This window comes from Eumetopias jubatus, unplaced genomic scaffold (genome assembly GCF_037043125.1).
Source record: "Eumetopias jubatus isolate StellerSeaLion01/CBP00866 unplaced genomic scaffold, mEumJub1_p1.0 scaffold_9, whole genome shotgun sequence".
Classification (NCBI taxonomy): Eukaryota; Metazoa; Chordata; class Mammalia; order Carnivora; family Otariidae; genus Eumetopias; species Eumetopias jubatus.
Window position 1 is genome coordinate 23,873,285 of NW_028274815.1, and position 19,294 is coordinate 23,892,578.

Sequence of the window (19,294 nt, forward strand, 5' to 3'; positions counted from 1 at the left end):
TACCAACCACACACCTGCTAACGTGTCAAATTGTATTACAGACCCTGGAATGACCCCCACCTCCACCCCCCTTCCCCCCTGATCCCAACCCACTTGTGAACTCCTACTCCTCTTTTGAGTCCCAATCTAAGCGTCACCTCTTCCATGAAGCCCTCTTTGATTCCCCCCCCCACCCACTGCTGTTCGCTAGGTGGAGCTGACCACTTCTTTCCAGACTGCCCCCCTCCCCCGCACACTTCCTCAGACTTCTAGATGCCTCGTACTAGAAGAAGTTAAGTACATTTTGGTATAGTCATCCAATGGAATATTATGAATCCACTAAAAAGGATGATATGGGAAGATGATTAATGATGAAGTAAAAAAAGCCAGAGGCAAGTTGTATATACATTCTGGTATCAACAAAAATGTATATGCGTCAAAAAGGCTACAAGAAAATATGTGAAAATTTAATAGTGGTTTTCTCTTGGTAATGGGGCTACGGATGATGTTTATTCCTTTATGAACCTAGTTTTTAACTGTCTTAATCAGCAATTATGGTCTTAATTAGAAAAAGTATCAAAAACTCTTTTACTACAATTACAAAACTCCTGTAAATCTGTAAAGCAGATTTATGATGCATTTCTATGGCTGTTTCTTCATCCCTCTCTTTCTCCTGCGGCAGGTTTTATGGCCGCAAGATGGTGAATATCTTGATGTCGAATACGAAGTTTGATGCATTTCTGAAGCAGAGCCTCCCGTCTCATGACCTACGGAAGGTCATGGCGGCTATTAAGCAGCGGGTGAGTTGGTGGCCTGAGCAGGTGGGGGTGGGGGGGGTGCGGGGGAGGTCAGAGCTGAGCTGGGGAGGGGAGTGGGGTGTGCATTCCAGAGATTCCATTTCACCCATAACCCCTGCCAGGTGGGATAAGGGTGATTTCCTTCCCCTGTGCTCAGACCTGGCTCTGCCCCTCTCTGCCGGTGTGCCTTGAGCCACCCTGGGCACGTCCACACTGTCTCCTGTTAAATGGAGATCTTGACCCCTGCCCTGACTACCAGTGGCCTGGAATGCTCAGTTTTGCCCTCAGAAGCTCTGCCAGGTGGAAGGGGTTATTCCTGTCACTATGGTCTAGCCTAGAGTGGTTGGCAGTTCCCCAGAGGGCCACCCCTTCGGCTCATATTCTGTGTGACTTTTTCAAGGGACTAGAAGAAAGCGACGGACTTCCATCTGCCAAGGGCCGCAAGGTGTCGAGGAGTCTGGTGCTGGGTGAGAACGGGCTGCCCAGCAAGGATGGGTATGGCTGCTCTTGTCTCTCTGGGGCTCCACATCCAAGGCTGCCGATGGAGATGGCCCACTGGCCCTGGGCAGGGGTGGCTCTGGGAGGCTGTGTGGATCTGGGCTACGGTGGAGACCTAGTTGGGTCTGCAGCACTCATGGGTGAATTTAGAACAGGTGTTCCCCACCCAAATCTCAGGGAGACCAAATCCTGGGATCGGAAGCACTGGCGGGAGACGTTGGTTTCTGCAGTCCTGCGGGGTGGGTGTAATGGCACTAGTCCGCACGGGGCGTGTTGCTGGCCAGGCTGTCTGCCCAAGCTCAGAGCTTCTCCACCCACTTCGAGCCGCTCATCCTGTCGCCATCAGGGCAGCCTGGGGTGAGTTTAGAGGCAGAGCTGGGGCGAAGGCAGATGCGAGGGAACGGGTGGGGAGGCTGGAGGGTGGGTGCTGGGAGGAGCAGAAACAAGGCAGAAACTCTCTGGTCACTGATGTGCCTGAAACCCAAAATTCTTCTCCCTAGCAGGCGCTCAGGGAAACCCCCACTACCTGTTCAAGATCAGCTTCCTGCTGTCCCCCACACATGGTCTCCCCGTCAGACCAGAGCAGCTCATCCTCCTTGCCCGACACCCGCCCCCCCGAGCCACGCTCTGTCCCCTGCTGTATCTTTGCTTATGCCACACCGCCTGCACCTGGAACATGCCTATTTCTTCTACAGGATCCCACAAGACCCATATTACTGTCACCTCCCCCCAGAGGCTCTCTCTGACACTCTCTGCTCTCTGTTCTTCGGTCTTCTGTCAGCCCCTTGGCTTACCTGCCTCCATTGGTCTGAGAGCTCCTTAAGGCAGAGAACGTGCCTCTCATCTCACTGTCCTCAGTGCCCACGACAGCGCTGGGCACTCAGTGGGCCAACCGCGCGGACTGCAGGAATGAATGACAGCATGGATGACGTTGGGCTCTGTCAGAGGGGACTTGCGTGTAGGGCACGAGCTCAAAGAGCCATGTTCTGAGCTGGGCGTGGGGGGTAGGAGTGCTGTATGGAACTGCTCTCATGCTGGCTGGACTGGGCCAGAGGCTATGATAGACATGTGCTCTCAGCGGAAGAGAACAGGGCTTAACAGTTCCCTGGTCACTGGAGAAGTATGAGCAGGGCCAAGGCAACCGGATCAGGATAAAGGCACTGGCGAGATCTTCCCTCACTCTTAGCTTAAATGTGCAGTCGTCCTTCGGTGGACTCCCGCCTCTCATTCCCATACCAGCACCTCCCCCTTCTTCACGTGTTTTCTGAAAAGAGAAAAAAAGGCAGGAAGAGAGGGACCTGTCCCCTGACAAAAGGGTGGGCCTCTAGGCAACCTGATTGCTGTCCCCTGAGGAAACAGGATTTCCAGAGTTCCAGGGCCGGTGTCCTCAAGCCGCAGGTAGAGCCGCTGGGGATGGACCAAGCTGCAGGTAGCGCTCTTGTCTCAGTCTCACCTGTCTGCGGGCAGGGCATGGGACAAGAGGCGCAGCCGTCCTCTGGGGCTGCCCAGGTCAGAAGTCCCTTCCACACAGGCTCAGCTCCAACGGCCCTCAGCTGGCGGGGCTTCGCTCCTCTGTGCGCGGCGGCCTCAAGGTGGCGGAGCATCTTTGGGAGCTGACGCGGCTGCTGGAGGCCAAAGAGTACCAGTCTCGGATGGAAGGCGTGGGGCGGCTCCTGGAGCACTGCAAGGCCACGCCGGAGCTCATCACCGCCAACCTGGTCCAGGTGAGTGCTGCCCCAGCCCTGCCCCCCGACCCGTCTCTCTCCTGTGGGTGCGACTTCAATTTGGAAACCTCAGGACAGAGTTGGACATGGTGCCAGATGCCTCAGGGTAAAGGGAGCCGGAAAAGCACCTGCTACCCGGTTGCCTTGGTGACACTGTGAGACTGCCCCGAAGTAGCTGAGTGGGACAAAGGCCCCGCCTCCTGCCAGGCGCCTTGGGACCACCCAGAGATGTCCTGGGCATCTCTCATCCCTTTAGCAGATTTATGGCGAGGAGGGTAGAGGTAGAGGGTCCCATGGCTGAGGGCTGCTCCTGGTCTAGCCAGGCACATGATGTGTTGGGGGCAGAGTATGTGGTTGGCCAGGCGACTGGGCAGGGATGGGTAGATGGGTGGGTTAGGAGCCAGCACAGGCCCTTCACAGACTGGAAACCAGGGCAGATGCTTGCTTCTTCCAGGATCCAGGCTGCTGATGGTCAAGCTATGTAGCACAGTAGTTAAGACACAGGCTCGAAGTCAGCAGACTTGGGCATCCATCCAAGTTCCTTACTAGCTGTGTGATCTGGGCAAATCACTTAAACTCTTTCTGCCTCAGTTTTGGCTTTGTTTTGAATGGTAAACTAAGGGTGGGGACGCGTGCCTCATGGATTAAGATCATTCCACGAGAGGGCAGGGTACCCCTAATGAGATGCTTTAGATGCTTTGGTGGAATGAGTGCTCAACAGGTGGTTGCTCTTCCCCTCTTGTCCTCCTCCCCTTTTGAGGAGGTAAGCGCCTCACCACTGAGAATGTTCTGGCATAAGTTGGATGACCCTGTCGGGGAGGCAAGAGGAATCCCTGCCAAGGGTGGTTGGTTGGGTTGTGGGCTTCCTGCCCAGCCTGGGTTTCCATGGGCTCTTGGTTTCTCTTCCCTCAATAGGTCTTTGATGCTTTCACCCCAAGGCTTCAGGATTCCAACAAGAAAGTGAACCAGTGGGCCCTGGAGTCCCTTGCCAAGATGATCCCCCTCCTGAAAGAAAGCTTACACCCCATGCTGCTCTCCATCATCATTGCTGTTGCAGACAACCTCAACTCCAAGAACTCGGGGATTTACACTGCCGCGGTGACTGCACTGGATGCCATGATTGAGAATCTGGGTAAGCCTCCTGCCTCCGCCCTGCTTGGCTCTGGTAGGGAGAAGACTCGATCCCCGAGCTCGCCCCAGGGTGGGCTCACCCTTCCCGCTGGGAATCAGCAGAGTGCTGATGGGCACTGGGGGGCTCTCAGGCCAGATGTTTCCCCGAAGGCTGCGTAGGACGGGGTGGGCAGCCCAGGACCTGGTTGGCAGGCTTTCCCATGTCACATCCACCCGAGTGTCCCAAATGGGAGGCGGGGAGGATAGATGTGTAGATGATCTAGTCTTGCCTCCTCAGAGTACATGTGACAGAAATGACTCATCCAGGGTCACACAGTACCGCAGTGATTGAGCCAACAGGGCATTGAAGGAAAAATGGGTCCGGATTGCCAGGAAGAAGCTGGAAGCATCGCCAGCAATGTTTTTAGATGTAGCGATGATAGCAGTGGGCGTGGCTTGTAGGGGATGGCGGTGAGACAGCAGAGCAAGCCTGCTGGAGAGGACAAAGTGGACGGGCAGGTGGGCCTCCTTGATTGTCTGGTATAGGAGTGGGGCTGGGATCCCATTGGCTTTTGAGCGTGGAACGGATGAGAGTTGCCTTTGAGAAGGAAGACTGTTCGGGGCCAGGGCTCAGGGTGGGAGGAATCTGGGTGAGGAGTAGGGAGTGAGGGTTGGGGGTGGAATGAAACGGGAAAAAGGAGTGAGCTATGGGAGACACATCAGGAATGGTGAGAGCTTCTCAGTTCCTGTGTGCTTTGCACTAACACATCTTGGTTCTCCAACACTCCTAGGTGGGATTTTGGGTGCATCCACTTCTGTTTGTCATTCTTTTCTCAGATGCTTAGAAGGTGATATTTGGCACGTCTAGGACACATACCGAAGTGCAAGTGCATGTGGGACATAGCACCTGAGTAGTCATGTCCAGAGCAGAGGAACACTGAGTTTTCACAAACCACTCTTGCCATGATGTAAGGAAGCTTGTGACCTGAGAACCACCTGTGCTGGTCTTGTTGCTGTATGTCCCCATGAGCACAGAGCCACGTCCTGCCTTTAAGACCCATAGAGCATCCCCATGGTGAGGCTGCAAACACCGCCAGGCACCCCTCCCTTCCCAGTGCCCATACCCTGTGGGAGCCCAACTCCCTGGGGCTGGACGGCAGCTGTGTCCTTGGCTGAAGCTTCCAGAAGCAGTTTCAGTTACAAATCAAAGGCCTGGTCAGGCCCTTCTCTGCCTTTCGAGTCCATAAATACTGTCAATTTCCTCTCTTCATCTCAAAGGGAATTTATGATTTGCTGAGTTTGTTGCTGTAGAACAAACAATATAAATCCAGCTTTAAATTACGGCTTGTTCTCAGTGCTGCTCTGGGTAAGTGAGATTGCTGTTGCCAATAACCAAGGCTCTTGGTAAATCACTGCAGGCCCTGGATTTATTGGGAAAACCTGCACCAAGCAAAATAGGTTTTAGCTGTTTGAAGAGGCTAAGCACCCTTGTTGGCGGAGAGGCGCTTTTAACCCTTCCCTCTCCGGGTGTTAGAGTTTCCACTTTCTGCCACTGGGCCATCCTCCTAGAGCACGCAGGAGCTCTGGAGCTTTGGGCTGCAGAATCTGGTGTCTTGCATTGTCCCAGGACTCAGGCCTTCTCTACCTGGGGCCCTGTTGTACCTACCTGGGCTGGCCATCCTGGAAAGGGGGCCTGGGGCTGGCCTGCTTTTTTTTTTTTTTAAGATTTTTATTTATTTGTCAGAGAGAGAGAGCACAAGCAGGGGGAGCAGCAGAGGGAGAGGGAGAAGCAGGCTCCTCACTGAGCAAGGAGCCCGATGTGGGACTCAATCCCAGGACCCTGGGATCATGACCTGAGCCGAAGGCAGACGCTTAATGACTGAGCCACCCAGGCGTCCCTAGCCTGCTTTTGTCATCTGACTACACCTTGAGTCAGGTTGCAGCCTCCAGGAAGATGCCTATAGTTGTCCTTTCCTCCTGGGACAGGGTCTCCTTGGAAATGGCTGACGATGCCCCCTCTGGCCCATCAGCCAGAGGATCTATGTGGGGAGAATGGAGGCAGGCGTGAGGGATACTATTTTCCTCTCTAATCCTTAGGTCAGTGTTAGGCTGGAATGGAATGTTGTTGGCCTCGAAGAGTTGGATGGAGCCCAGCAAACCCCTGGCAAAAAAGCTCCTGTGGGGCCCAGAGGGTGAAGCCCAGGGTCTTGGCTCTGGGTCATTTTGAGCAGGTGCAGCAGTGGGCTCTTGAGGCCACGTGGCTGTGCTGTGAGCCATACCCATTCTGCCCAATGAGCAACCTTGGTTTTGGAAGTGTTTTTTTTTTTTTTAAGATTTTCTTTATTTATTTGAGAAAGCATGAGTGTGTGTGTTGGGGGGGGGATGGCAGAGGGAGAGGGAGAGGCAGACTCCCTACTAAGCAGGGAGCCCCAGGGACCAGGGAGCTCCGAGGACCCTGGGATCATGACCTAAGCCGAAGGCAGACACTTAGCCAACTGAGCCACCCAGGTGCCCCCGGAAATGTTTTTAACGATGAAGTGACCAGCTGATTTCTATATCTATGAAGGGCAGAAGTGGAGGGGTGTACATCGCCAGTAAGAATTCATCACTGCCAGGGAGTACCTAGGGTAGAATCAAGCTCTCTCTGGGAATGGTTCTCATCTGCCTGGAATGGTCTGAGTCTGACCTGCGGAAGGAAAAAATGGATGCAGGTCACTAAATTTCCCACTGTCCCAGGGGATTGGGTGGTAGAAGCAGAGACTGGAGCAGGAGTGGCAGAAGGGAAGGGGTGTAAGTCTTCCTTTCCATTTCATCCTGGTGGCTCCAGTCCACCCTCAGCATCCCGAGGCCCCTCCTGGAAGTGGCTTGGAGCCCTTTGAGCAGAGGGAGCTTTCTCCTAAGCCTAGTGTCATCCCCCTCAAGGGATCCAGCCTCCAGGCTGGAGAGGAACCATGAAATGCTGTGAAATACTTAAATGTGGAGAGTCACAAAGGAATGTCTCAGCGTATTATGGTTTGTTCCCCACTCAACGGGGGCCATGGGGACTGAGAACACAGCCGGGGGAGTCCATCTTCTGGCACAAAGTCCAGATGGCACAGCCAAATTGGGAGGTTGGCTTTCTTAGGCAACCTCTTAGGGTCCCTCTTGATTCTGAAATTCAGTGATAAGTTGACTCATCAGCCACCCCATCTCTTCCAGTTCCTTGGTCTTCCTGAGGGTGTATAGGGTGGGTGGTATGGTGGTCGACAGAGCAGGTAGGGATTTCTGCCCATGTCCCCTTTTTCAGAGGTGGTGAGGAAGGAGGCATGTGGGCACCTTGCTCCCTGACCTCTGCCTTTCGTCACTGCCTGCCTGGGGACCTCTCCAGAAAGGACCCTGGAGAGGCATCCTTTCTACTCAGCACCAAGACCTTCTGATTTCAGGGGAGTTATTCTGGGGATCAAGGCAGTTCCTGAGCAGACTGGCTGGTTCTGTCTTTGGGCCTTGTTACCAGGTTAGCTATAGAAGAAACTTCACTAATTAAAACATCAGGCTGCTGACAGCCCACTCCCTCCTGGTCAGACTGAGCGTCAAAAGGAGTTCTCTTAATTTAGCACAGCCCCCAGCCAGTGCTGGAGAGAGCAGATAAGCTCTGAAATGGGCAGCTTCAGATCTACTTTTGTTATTTTGCTCTGCTGACTCTAAATTCATTACCTTATACAAATCATATGACCAACATGGTATTGTTCAGGGAATTTAGAAATTCATCCAAGGTGCCCCTCTAGTGTACCAGCTGCTTAAAAATCTCTCTTCTCTTTCTTGTCTACATGTGTACACATTTCCCTGGTTAAAGGTTGTAATGTAAATACAACTTAGACTTTGCTTCTTTCGTTTAACTGACCAGTTTTTCATGGTACCAGGCAGCTTAGCTTAAAAATATAAAGTTTATTTTCCACCATGTAGAAGTCATACTTGTTCATTATTGAGAAAATGGAAAATACAAAGCATTGGGAAGGAAAAATTTGAAAGCCCCTCATTTTTAGTCTCAACTTCTGGAAGAGACCATTATTAACATTTGGCACTTTTCATTTCAGATATTTTTTTCTGTGCCTATTTGTGTCAAGTCATGATGATATTATGCATTTAAATTTGCCTCCTGCTTTTAAAAAAAAGCAGAGCGTAAGCCTTTATGTATGATTACACACTTGAGTCACTTTTAACAGCTCTATCCCATGCCTAGACCATAGCTTGCATTTTTCTGTTTAAATGGATCGTTCCCACTTTTCCTGCGATGAGTGGACCTAGTTTTGGAGGCTGTGTGACATGATATTCACAGAGTCCTGTGCTTATTGTCGGGGATCCATTTGGACCCCAGTTTCTTTGCTGTCACTATCCATGATACCATACTTTTCATGCTTTTAAAACAGTTCTTCTCTGGCTTTCCAGGAGCCTGAGGATGACGTGGTCTGGTGGCTGTGGGGCTTGGCCACATGGGGCAGGTGCGAGGCCCCATAGACCCCTGCCCCCTAGCAGAGAGGGAAGGCAAGGCCCAGGGAGGATAAGTGTGTGGCCTGCCAGCTGTGGCTGTTTGCTTGCCCTGTGTGGGCAGCACCGAGGCCCGCTGTGGTTTCCTTGTAACATAGCAGAGGGACCCATGAAAAACTCGGGCTAACGGAGCATGGATCTTTAAGGTTTCAGGTTAGATTCCAGCCTCTTAATGGTCTTTCCACCATTCAGGTTGCTGGGCTTTTGGAGCATTTTTGGGTAATGATAGTAAACAGTAGCAAAGATAACTGATAACTTACATAGTAATTACACACTCAGGGCACTATCCTAAGCATCATAACATGAGAGCAGCTCTAAGAGGAAGATATGAGTATTATCGGCTTTTTATAGATGGGTAAACTGAGGTGTAGGAGGTTCTGTCCAATGTCAACACAGAGAAATGTGGAAGAGTTAAGGATTCAGCCCAGGCCACCTGGACTCAGAGCCCACACCCCTCACCGTATACTTTTCCGCCGCTCAATAAGCCTGGGTGTGACCTGGAAGGCGAGCCATCACCACAAAAGCAGACGGCGGGAGAGAGGCCAGCTACTTGGGGCGTTGAGCTCTGGGGTTTATAAACCAGCTCGGGCATGCTTAATGTCTCTGCTTTAACACTCCCTGTAGTCCTGGAGCATTTATTGAGCACCTGTTGTGTGTCAGGGACATGGGAGCATGATCTGGCACAGATGTCTGCTGGATGTGCATTTTCAAGTACCCCCAAGTTCTTCACCTCTCTCTGGCTCTGGGAGGCCACATCAGCCACCAGGAGCGGGGAGACCCAGCTGTGTCCAGAAAATGTCCTGGACTGAGTGTTGTTGGGGAGAGCAAGGAGGCAGACGTCCTTGTCTTTGGAGGTGAGCTCATGGCTAATGATGGGGTGGGACAAATAGAAGCACCTGGAAACAATACAGGTGACATTGATATAAAGACCTATTCTTACACAATTACAGATTTACCAAGACACCCTGAGACCACTTCTTGCTAACTGCAATATTCTAGAGGCGGGCCTCTCTTTTATTTCCCAGAACGAATTATTATTATTTTTTAAAGATTTTATTTATTTATTTGACAGAGAGAGACACAGCGAGAGAGGGAACACAAGCAGGAGGAGGGGGAGAGGGAGAAGCAGGCTCCCCGCAGAGCAGGGAGCCCGATGCGGGGCTCGATCCCAGGACCCTGGGATCATGACCTGAGACGAAGGCAGTCGCTTAACGACTGAGCCACCCAGGCACCCCAGAACGAATTATTTTAAAGACTCTTGCCTAACTTACGGATGGTACTTTTGCAAGGAGCAGGGATGTATGTGATGTACACGTGTACATTTTCTCCTCTGTATCCCTTATAGCTCCCAGGAGGAGAGCAAGGGAATGAGCTCTTAGCTAGAATAGTTGCCTGGTGGGAAAAGCGAAGCTTTGATTGCATATCCAGGGGGATGCTGAGGTATTTGAGGGATCCGGAGAAGGTGGAACTTGCCTGGAAAGACTTCCTCAGGTGGGTCTCTAATCTCTGTCCCCTGCTGAGAGACATCTGGCCTTGAGCGGGTCAGCCCCTGGGACTGGGCTGTGTCCTGGGGGACACACTTTCTGGGGGCGCCTGTGGTAACACCCATGACAGACCTCCACGACAGGTGCAGGCAGGCCCCGTGGCCATATCCCCCGAAAAGTGGTTTTGTTATTTGCGTTCCGTCCCATGGAGTTTTGTGGGGACGGCTGGGGCAGTGTTGGGGGCTGGGTGTGTATCGTCTACATGAGCACGCTTTTCTCAGGTAAAGGGCTACTTTGCTCACCTTGTGTGTCTCTGTGAGGAACGCGGGACTTCAAGTGTAATAGTTTGAGAAACCAGGAGACGTCAGCCAGAACGGGGAAGAATGAGCCGTTTCTAGATTTAGCATCTATGGGATCCTGCTGGGGTTGGCTTTAGAAATACAACCGAAGAATGCCAGAGGGCTTCTTTATCCCCAAACATTCCCCACCCTAGTTGCCTGTGATTTCACCATCTGTGGTTCATTTTAATAAACACTCCATTGGCATCCAAATGGGGGAGCCCCCAGTCCTCGGGCCCCACCATGAGCGTGGCTGGGCAGCAAGGAGAACTGTCTCCTGAAGCCTGATGTGGCTGAGAGCCCAGTGGGTGTCAGGGTGCTGGGACAATTGGAAAAAAAGAGTTAAAAATCCCTCCTTCCCCTAACCCTCCTGAAGAGTGGGTTGGAGCATGTGGAGGACAAACTGTCTGGTCTTTACAAGGATGCCGTCTGGGCCCAAGTCTCACACAGGGAGGTTATATATAAACTATTGAGAGCTAATACACGCCCCCCGCGAATCCCCTCCCCCGACCCAAACAGAGCCAGCCAGAAGCTTCTGCTGCTGGTAGGGTGACCAGCCCTCCTGGTTTGCCCAGGACTGTGAGCAAACGCTCTTTTGCCCCCAAACTCAGCAGCTTTGAGGAAGGACAGACAATAGGAACCAGACCTGTGGGAGTAAGTGAAACCTGTTTGGGAGCCAGTGTAACTATATCAGGCCACTCACTCTTCCCCAAACACCCCATTGTGACTCAGAGAATTTAATTCGGCTCCCCGACAGGTCTCCTTCCCTGTGTGGGTGTTGCAGGTACGTGGCACTGAACAGCGGGTGCCATCGCTCGGGCCACGGCATCCTGGCCGCTGACACCCTCCTTCTCTTCCAGACAACTTCTGCCTCCTACAAGCGTTCGCTGGGCGGGTGCGTTTCCTGAGTGGCCGCGCGGTGCTTGAGGTCACGGAACGTCTGTCCGGTGAGCATCCCGGAGCCCCTCGCCCCAGCCTTCCAGTCAGCTTCCTGGCATGAAGCTGAACCACCCACTATCTTAGAACCCCCAAATAATCCAATAATCCTCACAGGGCTTTTAGAAAATTTTTGATAATCTGCTTTTTTAAAAATAATTCCCACATTACCAAAAGATAATCTTTGGTCTTGACCAAAATGAGGCAGGTTGGTACATACACTAACTCGTTTTTAAGAAACGATGATGCATTTCTTCTTTGCACACAGGACTTCCCCTGGTCCATAGGGTACCTTTGTGTGAATCAGAAAAATCCCCAGCTCTTCTGGGTAGACCCTGGCTCACGGGCGTGGGGCTCAGTCAGCAGCAGCCCTGTGGTGAGCATGAGAGCTGTCCCTTCTTGGGCATGCACAGCCTGCAAGGCAGAGCACAGCCTGGATGCCAGCCCTTCACCGGGCGCCCGGGCCCATGTTACGCGGAGTTGGTCTGAGTCTGCTCTGCTTTGTTCAGGCTTTGGCTGAGGAGAGCTTGCTCCAAGCCGATGTCTGCTCTGAGTTTGCAGTCTCGAGTGATTTCTTTCCAGGGCTGAAACCTCCTGTGGCCCTTGAGCTGGCAGCATGGAAAGGACACAGGCTTTGTGGCAGACAGACCCATTTGCCACACGCCAATTCTGGTCTTGGGCAGGTTACTTGGTTTTCTCATCTTTCGTACTTGCCAGAAGCCTCCTCTTCCTTCTTAGGAAGGTCCCATGCAGGAAGGAGGCAGGAGGACTCTGTTCTCTAGACCTCTGAGCACCCCTCCCCCTAACATGCAGACAGGTGGTGCTGCCTCCATGCGTAAATCCTTGCATGGGTTGTCCTCAGGCTAGTGTCTGGCTCCCTGGCCCTCCAGGCTCTGCCCCTTCCCCCGCCTCAGTTGTATGCACTGGATCATTTAATCCTCATAACATCATAAGGAGGGCGTGGGTTCCATGATTATCCCCTTTAAAAAAAAAGATTTTATATATTTATTTGAGAGAGAGAAAGAGTGAGAGCATGAGCCGGAGGGAGGGGCAGAGGGAGAAGCGGACTCCCTGCTGAGCAGGGAGCCTGACACGGGGCTCCATCCCCGGACTATGAGATCATGACCTGAGCTGAAGGCAGATGCTTAGCTGACAGAGCCACGCAGGCACCCCAGTGATTATCCCTTTTATAGAAATAAGGAAACTGGAGCTTAGAAATGTTAGGTGCCCAAGGTCCTTTGCCGAGAAATCCAGGATTTGTCCCCGGGAGCCTGGCCACAGAGCCTCCCTGAGCAGCCCCTGCCTCTGTCCCCTGGGCACCAGCATGCCAGCCACCCTGCAGAGACGGATCTCTCATCCCCTGTGCCTGCCCACATGTGGCTGGTGGCCTGTGGAGCCCCTTTCTGCCCTTCTTCCTTCTTCCTCTACCTGGGCGGTGCCCGCCTGGTCTGGTGCCGGCCCCTGGGTCTCCTTTCTCCCTAGCCCTCCTGCCTGAGTTTCCCGAGCCTCCCAAGAGCAGGTCCCACCCTGTGCCAGCCCCGGTCCGCATTGGGGTGCTCAGCACATGTTGCCTGACTAAGGGTGTCTTTCTGCGCCTCCACCAGCCTATCTCTTGCCCTTGGCCTTGCCTCTGTGCCCTGGTTCAGTCCTTCCGGTGTCCCTGGAGTGGACCCTCACCTCCCATCCAGGTGCCAGGCCTTCTCCTCCAAACAGGTGGGGCAAGCAAAGTAGGGTTGGGGGCCACAGTGTCACGATCTTGGTGCCCAGGGGCCATGTAATGGAGACACTTGGCCACCAGACAAGGAACCCTTTTCTCTTGCTCAAAATCTGCGTTCTCTGGTTGAAACCCTTACCTGTCCTTGTACAGGTGATATATGGGCCCCAGAGGTGGATGGGTACCTCACTTTAGATTATCCATTTAAATGTAAATATTTTCTACCTGTTTCCAAGAGACCTCAAAGGCAAAAGTTTCTACATAGCTCTCCGGGTAGGTCGGTGTCAGCCAGGAGCCGAGAAGAACATTTCAGTTGACACAAGGTGTGGACTAATAATAGCACAGCTTAACAGGAGTAAATCTTTTGCTAATTACTTCAGCTGCCTTGTAAGCTCCAATTTAATGGGGTTTTCTTCCTCATGATCAGAAGGGCCACTGCCTGCCTTTGCTAACTTGAGAGGCCCACCGCTGTCAGCCAGGTGACCTCCGCCTCCCGGACCCGGGGAACGGGGGCCTCACTGTAGAAGTGAGCTTCCTGGGCCCGTGTGTGATCGCCCGGCTGCTGGGAGGGAGCGAGTTCAGGTGGGAGTGCAGTGTGCCGGGGATGGGGGCGGGTGGGGGGGGCGGGTGAGGGGCAGGTGAGCCTCTCACCGTTTGGTGGGCACGGGGGAGACCTGCCTGGGCCTGGTTCTTGGGATAGTCCTCACCTTGGTTTGCAGGTGGATCCCACGGAGGCTTAGGATGTGGCTAATCAGGATCTTTGGCTTTCTTTTGTTCCCTCTGGCCACCCCCCACCCCCCGCCGACCTCTCCCTTGCTCCTCCTAGCTTCCCATCTTGGGGCTGCCCTGGTGGCTTTCCTGGTACCTGTGCCCTCCTCTGAGCCTGTCTCCAGCTTCAGCGTTTCCAGCAGGTCCCGCCTCTGTCCCGCTTTATGAAGCTGCTCACCAGCCAACATGGCTGGGCTGACACCCAACATGGCTGGGTGTAGTCCTGCCTTCCCCAGGAATGAGGACCACCTTTACTTCTGAGGCTTTGGTGACACTGGGGAGCCTCCGGGGAGGCCCCACAGGGTGGGGTGCAGGAACCCTGAGGGTGTGGCTTGGAAGCCAGAGTACACACTCCATGAGAAATGACACTGCTCCAGTGGCAGGCTTTGCTGGGGGCGGGGGGGCAGCTCATCTCTGACCCCCTGTTGTCCCAGCCTGGCCCTGGAGTCCAAGGGGCCCTGTGGGAAACATCCTGGGGGGTTGGATGATGTTACACTACTGAACAGTCCTTCCAGTCCTCTGGTGTTTCCTGGGCAACATGACCGGGAACGGTGTCCTGCCCGGGCACGGCAGGAACGTCTGCACGGTGGTGCGTCGGCTGTCCAGAAATTGGATATCTTCATCTGTCCAGAAGGAAGGACAAACTGGAGATTAAAAATAAAACTCCTGGGCACCTGGGTGGCTCAGATGCTTAAGCGTCTGCCTTCGGCTCAGGTCATGATCCCAGGGTCCTGGGATCGAGTCCCGCATCGGGCTCCCTGCTCCTTGGGAGCCTGCTTCTCCCTCTGCTTCTCTCTCTCTCTCTCTCTCTCTCTCTCCCCCTCTGTCTCTCATGAACGGATAAATAAAATCTTAAAAAAAAAAATAAAAAAAATAAAACTCCTCACCAGCCCCTGACATGTGGAACCCCTAGAGACTTGGGGTCACCGAGGGGTGCACAGCATGAGCTTTGGAGTTGAGGCAGGCTCTTGCCCTCATTAGATGTGTGGTCTGGGGCAAGCTCCTTGACCCCTGAGTGCTGGCTTCCTCCTCTACGAGATGGACCAGTGTCCTGCTTCTCGAAGCACTGTGAGGACAATGGAGTCATGCCACAGAACTCTGAGCCCCAGACTCTGGACTCAGGCAGTGTTAGTTCCCCAGGTGTGTCTCAGCGCAGGGAACGTTCCAGTTTCCTTGTTCCATCAATAAGTGAAGGTCCTTTGCTCTCACCAGCACTTTTCCTTTGGTAGGAGGATAGGCAGACTGCACTGATTGGACAGAGAAAGCTTTGTTAACATGGATGCCCTCAGGGTAATGTGGCCTCGGCTGAAGGCTGGAGGGGCCCCTGTGAAGTGACTTAGGGTTCTCTGGAGGTGGCTTTGACCCTGGCATTTACTCTGGAATGGAAGTTTTGCTGGCAGGGGTAGCCTGCTTGTGGGTTTTTTGGGGACTAAAGAAGAGGGCCTTGGAGAACCAGATGCAGGGGCTTCATCACTGAATCAAGGGTCTGTGCAGAGCTTGCGGGTTGACAAAGCACATCGATGCCTCCTGGATTACTGCTGGTCTTGTCGTGGGGTTTGGCATCCAAACACTGGGGAGGCCACACTGGTCCTATCCCCTGCTGGCTGCTTTATTTTTCAGAATGCTTCATTTGAGAGAGTGTTGACTTTTCTCCCTGGTACGGTTTTTCTCTGTTCGTATGAACTCAGAGAGGTGGGAATGTGGATTAAAGTAATACTAGATTGCAGTCCAGGTGTGTCTGCGTCTTTCTTCTCCCCGGGGCTGCAGGGACCAATTACGACCATCATGGGCTCTGAGTACTTTTGCGTTTGCATACTCATTCCTCCATTGAAAAAAAAAACTTAAAAATTGTATTTTATAACTGGCTGGTATAAACATGAATATAAACGAAGTTGGATATCTTCATATTTTTTGCTTTTGATTTTAAAAGAAATCAAGCCATTTTCATGGGCCCCTAAATGTGTCCCGAGCCTTAGCTGGTGCGTCTAACGACTAGTTGGCCCTTCTGGGCGGCCTGCCCTTTGGGGGGAATAGAGTTGGTGTCCCAAGAGAGGGCAGCAAGAGAGGGAGAGAGTGCCTGCCTCAAGTCAGTCTCTCCGTTTTCTGTCCAACAGCGCTGGTGGCCTCCGTGTACCCCCAGAAGCCCCAGGCTGTGGAGCGCCATGTCCTTCCAGTCCTCTGGTGTTTCCTGGGCAACATGACCGGGAACGGTGTCCTGCCCGGGCATGGCAGGAACATCCGCACGGTGGCGCGTCGGCTGTCCAGAAGCCTCCAGGAGCACATGGGCTCCCGGCTGCAGGACCTGGCTGCTGGCCAGCCACGGCAGGTCCTCAGAATGCTCCAGGACCTCCTAGACGCAGCGTCCCCGTGAGGCAGCCCCAACCAACGTCACCGACAGAGGGATGGCATTGGACAGCAAGACAACTGGCAGCTCACACCCCTTTCAACCGGCTAAGAGACGGACCTGAAGTGGGCAGTCGTTATATCTTACCTTATTTTATTTTTACGATGGAGTCTTCTCCAGGTCTACTTTCTCTTAGAGTTCCAGATGTATATAGTATATTTTGAAGTAGAATAAAAGCAGTACTTATTTTTCTAGGGTTTTATTGTCTTGTACTTTTTTAACCTGAGAATTTTTTAATAACTAGGGTTGTCACAAAGGACACAAGACAACAGCAAAACCAGCTGCAGATGGCACGGGGACGAAGAGTCAGGGAGGAAGAGTGTAGCACACACCCACAAGGTGTAGACCGTGTCTGGGCACGGCCCCCCATCTGTGAGAGGCTGGGCAGCCCTCCACAACCCAGAGACCCTGAGTTGGCCATTCAAATCCAGTTCAGTTGTTATAAGGCTGATTCGAGGTGAGTAGAACAACCCTCTCTGGGATCATCCTGCTTCTGCCTTAACAAAATCTTCCAAGGGAGGGTTTGACATTTGCGTTCCTGAAAGCCTTCTCTGGAAGCCGGCATTCTGGCTAGTTCTACAGAAGACTAGATGATGCTTCACACTCGAAATACCATCCATGAAAGCACGTGGTGGAGTATAAAGCTACAGGACGTGCAGGGGTCATGTGGGAACTCTGAAATTGCACAGGTGCCCCCCCGCCCCCCGCCTCAGGCTGGGTCACGAAGCTGGAGGGGTGTGCTGGATGCAGGATGTGCCAGAACATGAGCAAGCTGAGAGAAGGTGTTGCCCACGGATGCAGCAGCAGGAGAGGTGGGGTCCTGCGGGGAGAGAGGGATGTGTGGGGCTGGGACTCTGGACACAGTAGGAGTGGCTTTGCCTTGTCTGGGGCCCGTCAAATTGACAACCGTGTGACCAGGAAGAATTAGAGCTCGGATCATGACCTCAAACACACGGGGAAGGTGAAGGCTGAGGGGCAGCGGCTTGGTCCCAGCCAAGGAACACAGCCAGACCCATAGCAACGCTCTGGGGCAGATCCACATGGCTCAGGCCCTCAGACCCCAGCACGCTGCCAGCAAGTTTTCTGGCAGACCCCACCAGTGGACCCCCTCCACTGTCGCCCACCCCTAGGTATAATATCAGTTCCACATCACTGTTGTGAGCCTCTCCTGAGGAGGATGACCCAGAGCAGGCTGGGGAGCCCCAAATCAACTTACATATTTCCAAGTTCATGGGTACCTCTGGCTGAGAAAGCCACTTTTTCATCTTGCCTATGTCTCCTGGGGCAACCAGTTGGGCCCCCACCCTCCCAATGCCCTGGGGTGAGGTTGGTATGGCACAATCATCCTGGGACTTGGGCTTTTAATAGGTGGCATAAGTGTGACTTTGAGTAATTCTAGCCCCAGTAGGAGCTGCTTCTCACTAATTGTGACCGCAGCAGGGGCTTCCCAGCAACCGCCCTCCCTTAGGCTGATTCTGACTGAACCAGGTTAAAGGCCTGCTAGACAGGGGGGCATCAGAGATGCCCAAGAGGCTGATTTGTAAATGTTTGTAAAGTTTTACACCATTTAATTAATTGTGTTTGCTTGGAGTCTGGACAGACTCTGGGTTGGATGGGGAGACTGACATTTTCGGCTTGTCAAGATCCTAGAACCTGTACGAACCCAAGGATGCAGAGTCTGGCAGGGATTTTGTAGGCAGAGATTAAGCTCAAAGGCATTGTCTTGTCTTCTATGCGCATCTTCAAAATGGAAGCTTCCAACCCCCTGTGCTCTGTACCCACCCTCCGGGGTAGAGGTGTTTAAAACAACTGAAAACAGCTGAAAAGCAAAGAATAACTCTGCAGGGTTCTGTTTTCCTTCACTATTTTAAGTTTAAATCTAGTCTCTGGGCAGCTGGGCTCTGTGGGCAATGCCTCTGGCCCAGCCCCACTGGGGAGGGGCCAGGTGGTTCTTGGAGGGTGTGGTGGGGGCTCCAGAAATTTCAGTGTCAAAATGTTTCTTACGAAATTAGCTTAAATTTTTTTCTAAGATTTATTTATTTTAGAGAGAGAGAGAGAGAGAGTGGGGTAGAGGGGCAGAGGGAGAGAATCTCAAGCAGACTTCCCACTAAGCTTGAAGTGCGACAGGGGGCTCGATCTTACAACCCTGAGATCGTGACCTGAGCTGAAATCAAGAGTTGGGCACTTTACTGACTGAGCCACCCAGGCTTCCCCCACATCATCACTTTTAAAGCAAAGGGAAGACAGCATATTAGCCTGGGCCTGTGAGAAGGAGGCAATGAAGATGGAGGGCTGGGGGCGGGGGTGGGGGAGGGTCTGAGCGGAGCCTGCCCCATTCTCTGCTCAGCTGTGTGCGCAGCCAGGAACTCTGCCTCCCTAAGATGCTCTCGGGGCTGGGAATACAGCTTCTAGCTATGCGAGGGCTCCCCTCTCCCTCCCGGTAAGAATTAAGGACTAGACTTGTCTGAGAACAGGTAACTGCTTCGGAAATTTCTGGGGCTTGAGGAAAAGCTGCCTCTAGGCCCTTCTTCCTGGCTTGTTTTCTTTTTCCTCTCGCTCTGCCTCAGCATCTTCCCGGGAGACAGAAAGAAATACTGATGTGGGGCCTCACCCCCAGGGATTTTGATTCAGTTGGTACAGTGCAGGGCCCAGGGTGCTGTCTCCCCGCCCCTCCCCTCCCCCTCCCCCCCCCCCGCTCAGCTTTATTGCAATATAATTGACGTAGAACATTGTGTGAGTCGAAGGTGTACAAAGTGTTGATTTGATACATTCTGTCTTGCAAAGTGATCACCCCCATAGCATTAGCCAACACCTCCATCCCATCCCGTGACTACCATTTCTTTTTTTTGTTGCGTTTTATACTCTTAGCAACGTTCAAGTAGACAATATAGAATTATTAGCTGTAATCACCATTCCATACATTAGGTCCCCAGAATTTGGATCTTCTAATTGGAGGGTTGTCCACTTTGATTATGTCCCCATTTCCCCTATTAGGCAGCTGGCTTGGAGAAGCTGTGC

At 52.9% G+C, this 19,294-nt stretch overlaps 1 protein-coding gene across 1 annotated transcript in view; it reads left to right on the forward strand.

Annotated features, from left to right (window-relative positions):
* The window catches only part of TOGARAM2 (TOG array regulator of axonemal microtubules 2), a 42,128-nt gene extending 25,788 nt beyond the window's left edge, over window positions 1-16,340 (forward strand). The window contains 7 exon segments of the mRNA XM_088026614.1: window positions 662-779; window positions 1,177-1,271; window positions 2,806-2,998; window positions 3,914-4,130; window positions 11,315-11,401; window positions 15,987-16,249; window positions 16,251-16,340. Of these exon segments, the coding sequence (XP_087882740.1) occupies window positions 662-779; window positions 1,177-1,271; window positions 2,806-2,998; window positions 3,914-4,130; window positions 11,315-11,401; window positions 15,987-16,249; window positions 16,251-16,340 (1,063 nt within the window).
* The last annotated feature ends 2,954 nt before the right edge of the window (window positions 16,341-19,294 follow it).